We start from the raw sequence: 5436 nt of genomic DNA, 5'->3' as shown, positions 1-5436 counted from the left end.
CCACCAGGCTAACCTGCTCCTCATAACCACTAGGCTACCATGCTCATCTAACCACTAGGCTACCTGCCTCCTCTAACCACTAGGCTACCTGCCCCTCTAACCATGGCTACCGCCTCTCTAACCACTAGGCTACCGCCTCTCTAACCACTAGGCTACCGTCTCTAACCACTAGGCTACCTGCCTCCTCTAACCACTAGGCTACCTGGCCTCCTCAACCACTAGGCTACCTTCCTCCTCCTAACCACTAGGCTACCTGCCTCCTCTAACCACTAGGCTTACCAGCCTCTCTACCATAGGCTACCCTCTCTAAACCACTAGGCTACCTGCCTCCTCTAACCACTAGGCTACCGCCTCTTCTTAACCATAGGCTACCTGCCTCTCTAACCACTAGGCTACCCTGCTCCTCTAACCACTAGGCTACCGCCTCTCTAACCACTAGGCTACCATGCCTCTCTAACCACTAGGCTACCTTGCCGCCTCCTCTTACCACTAGGCTACCTGCCTCCTCTAACCACTAGGCTACCTGCCTCCTCTAACCACTAGGCTACCAGCTCATCTAACCACTAGGCTACCAGCCTCATCTAACCACTAGGCTACCTGCCACCCCAAAAGGTTTGAATGTTATTTTATTTTCAACAACAAAAAAAGGAACAAAAAAAGGAGAAAAACATTTCTAAAACAATGGCTAATAGTTGAATAACACATTTGTTACAACGTTTTCCCTCTACTTTCATTCATCTGACAACACTTATGCAAAATTTCCCACAGGTGGCACAAGAGCGCTAGTCATCCTCCAGTTTCCACGACGCGCCTTTTGCTATAATCTCAGTGATGATCTGACGTGCTCTGACGCGTCGTATTTCTGTCAGGCGCTCCGGGCCCGGTCCTATAAGGGTCCATTGATGAGCAGACTGGTACAAAAGYGCTCAGCCACTGTTATGTTATGAGAGAGGTGAAGGACTGTCACTGCAACAGAGGGAAGGGCGCAACACACTGACAGTGTGTCTATTCGCGACTCCGTTCTCACGGAATCTTTGCGGACTTGTGAAAGCTGGGACTCTGCTCGATCGAGAAGCAACTTTAGAAAAGCAGATAGCCTACATTTATTTTTTAGGTTTGCGTTCATTGTTTCAATTATTAGCTGATTTCTTTTGCAGTCTTGGGATAATTTATTTAACAAAAAGCAGTCTAATAGACCTTCTATTTAAGGCGTTTTGAATTGACAGTATTCTGACCGTTTTGTTTYATAAACAACACTGGTTATATTAGTTTAATTCGTTTACTAGTCAGTTCGGTACATAGCCGAACATATCACAACTTTTGCTGCTATAACTGACTTGTCATTCAAACCATAAAAGACGAAAGAACTGTGCGTGCGCATTCTATAAAAGTTTTATCTCCCGTTTTTTAATTTATTTAAATATCTTTCTCAAGATGATGAATGCGATGGTAATTTTTGCGGAGTTCTTTGTGGTAATCTTGAAAGTACTCTGGGCTTTTGTTACCGCCGGGGCGAAATGGGTGGTGCGGCCGAAGGAGAAGAGTGTGGCGGGACAGGTGTGTCTTATCACCGGGGCTGGAAGCGGTCTGGGTCGGCTGTTCGCCAAGGAGTTCGCTCGGAGACGGGCAGTATTGGTGCTGTGGGACATCAACAGCCAAAGCAACGAAGAAACGGCGGAGTTGGTACGGGAAATCTACCGAGAACTGGACAGTGAAACCCCGATGTCCAAAGATGGTGAGTTCGTTGCCTGAAAATATCTGTCACCCGATCCTTGCAGCACTTATTTTCCTCCTGTAGGCTAGTGTATAGAGCTCGTCAGCTTGATAAAGTCTGGTCAGGGTCACCCTAGATGACATTGTGTATTCTATTGATCGCAACATTGTACTAACAAGATTGTATCTTGTTTAAACATGAATGTTTTTAAGCCAACTATTTACTGTCGACTTTAGTTGATTTATAATAGCGCATTGCTGTAGCCTATTAGATCCGTAGCTGGGCTGCATAATTCTGCGGAGAACTTAACTTAAATCAGTAGCCTGCTCAGGCACTAAGGTCCGATAACTATGGTCATTGGCAGGGAGCTATCTCTCTCTCTCTCTCTCTGTCTCTCCCTGTCTCTGTCTGTCTCTCTCTCTATCTCTCTCTCGCTCTCTCTCTCTCTGTCTCTGTCTCTCTCTCTCTCTCTCTCTGTCTCTCTGTCTCTCTCTCAATTTAATTCAATTCAATTCAAGGGGCTTTATTGGCATGGGAAACATGTGTTAACATTGCCAAAGCAAGTGAGGTAGATAATATACAAAAGTTAAATGAACAATAAAAATTAACAGTAAACATTACACATACAGAAGTTTCAAAACAATAAAGACATCACAAATGTCATATTGTATATATACAGTGTTGTAACAATGTAACAACTCTCTCTCTCTCTGTCTCTCTCTCTCTGTCTCTGTCTCTTCTCTCTCTCTCTCTCTCTCTCTCTCTCTCTCTCTTCTCTCTCTCTCTCTCTCTCTCTCTTCTCCTCTCTCTGTGCGTCTATGCGGTATTAGTGTAAAGAGGTCACGCTGCCTTGCTTAGCGAGTACCACTTCGTCCTGATTCGGCTCACACAAACTCTCGAACCATATAACGTTACCTCTGCCTTGCTAGCACGTAACCGCCCTCCTGAGGGCATCTTACAGTCGGCGAAAAGTTATCTAGTCACTGGCGCAAGTGGGGACACTTCGGGCAGTGTACGTTTCACACATCCCATAGGCAATGTCAGGATACTAGTATAGCACAAGGGGATAACAATATATTGGTTCTTATTTTAGTCTACCTACCACCACATGCAGTGTGCACAGAACAGCTATAGAGGGCTGACAATTATACAGTTCACAACTGCGGCATAGCAATCTAACGGTCCGACTTTCCCATAAACCTTTACAATGATTTTCGATGGCTTGATTTGAAATGTTTTTTTATTACTTTGATTTGCACTGTTCTGACTGTCTGTCTGCCCCCAGTGCGCTGTGCTGTAGTCCATTCTCACTCCCCCCCCCCCCCCTCTCTCCAGGAGCAGTTGGAGGGTTAGAAGAGATTCCTCCCTTCCAGCCACAGGTGTACACGTACGTGTGTGACGTGGGCAAGCGGGAAGGTGTGTACTCCACGGCGGAGAAAGGTGCGTCGGAGGTGGGCAACGTGGACATGTTGATAAACAATGCCGGCGTGGTCTCTGGTCACCATCTCCTGGAGTGTCCTGACGAGCTGATCGAACGCACCATGCTGGTCAACTGCACGCACACTTACTGGGTGAGTTCCCCCACGCCTACTGTTACTGTCATCCCTGTCCCCCACGCCTACTGCAACTGTTATCCCTGTCCCCCACGCCTACTGTAGTTCATCCCTGTCCCCTGTCCCCCACGCCTACTGCACTGTCATCCCTGTCCCTGTCCCCCACGCCTACTGTGTGTTATCCCTGTCCCCTGTCCCCACCTACTGCACTGTCATCCTGTCCCTGTCCCCCACGCCTACTGTACTGTCATCCCTCCCCCACGCCTACTGTACTTCATCCTTCCCTGTCCCCCACGCTACTGTACTGTCATCCCGTCCCCCACGCCTACTGTACTGTCATCCCTGTCCCTGTCCCCCACGCCTACTGTACTGTCATCCCTGTCCCCACGCCACCTGTACTGTCATCCCTGGCCCCATACCTACTGTTGTCCCTGCCCCCATACCTTACTGTCATCCCTGTCCCCCATACCTACTGTCACTCCTGTCCCCCCATACATACTGTCACTCCTGTCCCCCATACCTACTGCTACTGTCATCCATGTCCCCAACCTACTGTCATCCTGTCCCCCATACCTACTGTCCATCCCTGTCCCACCATACCTACTGTCATCCCTGTTCCCCCATAACCTACTGTAATCCTGTCCCCATACCTACTGTCATCCCTGTCCCCCATACCTACTGTTCATCCCTGTTCCCTACCTACTTGTATCCTTCCCCCATACCTCGTGTATCCCTGTTCCCCAAACCTACTGTCCCTTCCCTGTCCTCCATACCTACTGTCATCCCTGTCCTCCATAACCTACTGTCATCCCTGTCCCCATACCTACTGTCATCCCTGTCCCCCATACATACTGTTATTTCCCTCTGGCTCCCCCATACCTACTGTCATCCCTGTTCCCCATACCTTACTGTCATCCCTGTCCCCCATACCTACTGTTATCCTGTCCCCCATTACTACTGTCATCCCTGTCCCCCATACCTACTGTCATCCCTGTCCCCCATACCTACTGTTATCCCTGCCCCCCATACCTACTGTACTGTCATCTGAATCAATATCACCTTTATTCCCCAATAAAGGTGACTGATGACAAAAGGACTTATAACACCATTTTACCAGGTCAAATTCCTGGTTCATGTTAATGTACTAAAATGAACCAGGAATTTGACCTGGTGAAATGGTGTTTAAAGTCCCGTTGTCATCAATGGGTCGTAAAATGGTGTTTAAAGTCCCTTTGTCATCAATGGGTATTTTATAGTTTTTTTTTTCTGTGATCGCTGTATGATTAATTGAAATAACTCGGCCATGTTGTCAAGCATAAGGACCCACGTAGTTTAAACATCCATTTAGTCATCTGAAAGTGTTTACTACTAAATCTACTCCAGTCTGTGGATTACACTGTAATAACAAAGTGACATCATCGGTTCTCCAGAAGCTCTTATCTTCAGACCACCTTTTTATCCTGATGTTTACTGCTCTTGACAGCTTCTATATGGATGTTTCTTCATAATGTGTGTGTGCCAAACTCTGGTTAATTTAGGGGTGCGTGTTAATTTAGGGAAGCATGTCTGTCTATGTGTGGAAAGTAAATGACCATAAATAGTTACCCTGTATCTTCAGTCTGTGCAGACAGCTCTCCTCTCCCAGCCTCAGAGAGCGAGAGAGAGTGGTGGGGCTGGGTTTGGTTTGATGTTACAACTGAAGACAGCTGTTTGGCAGGCAGAAAAAGAGGGTATGTTCCAAAATGGCACCCTATTCCCTATGTAGTGCACTACTTTTAACCAGAGCCCTATGGGACCCTGGTCAAAAGTAGTGCACTCTATAGGGGAACCATTTGGAACAGAGAGACTTCTCCATTTGTTTTCCCTCTTCCTCGCCTGCCAACATGAATATTTATCTGCAAGACTAGATGAACCTCGGAGATGACAGAGAATGCACACGTCTCTGTCCTAGTTGTAGTGGTGGTTGACGAACGGGATATTTTAGAAAACGTACGCAGGCAAACGATCTGTACCGTCTTCACACACACACACACACACACAAAAAGAAGAGAGACCTTGTCTCTTGTGCTCTAGATAGGATTTGTCTCCTTCTGCTCTCTCTCATCTGCTCCTCTCGTCCTCTCTCTCGGTTCTCTCTCTCTCTCGTGTCTCTCTCTCTTCTCTCTCCTC

The 5436-nt window shown here is 47.3% G+C and overlaps 1 protein-coding gene across 1 annotated transcript; it reads left to right on the top strand.

Annotated features, from left to right (window-relative positions):
• Positions 1-914: 914 nt before the first annotated feature.
• LOC112072092 (retinol dehydrogenase 10-A-like) lies at positions 915-3372 on the top strand. The gene is made up of 2 exons (XM_070439648.1): positions 915-1735; positions 3050-3372. The coding sequence occupies exons 1-2, from the start codon at positions 1435-1437 to the stop codon at positions 3370-3372; spliced, it is 624 nt and encodes a 207-aa protein (XP_070295749.1). The 5' UTR covers positions 915-1434.
• The last annotated feature ends 2064 nt before the right edge of the window (positions 3373-5436 follow it).

Source organism: Salvelinus sp. IW2-2015, unplaced genomic scaffold, assembly GCF_002910315.2.
Source record: "Salvelinus sp. IW2-2015 unplaced genomic scaffold, ASM291031v2 Un_scaffold1822, whole genome shotgun sequence".
NCBI lineage: Eukaryota > Metazoa > Chordata > Actinopteri > Salmoniformes > Salmonidae > Salvelinus > Salvelinus sp. IW2-2015.
The sequence above is the reverse complement of the archived record's forward strand: the minus strand, read 5'-3'. Positions and strand labels throughout refer to the sequence as shown.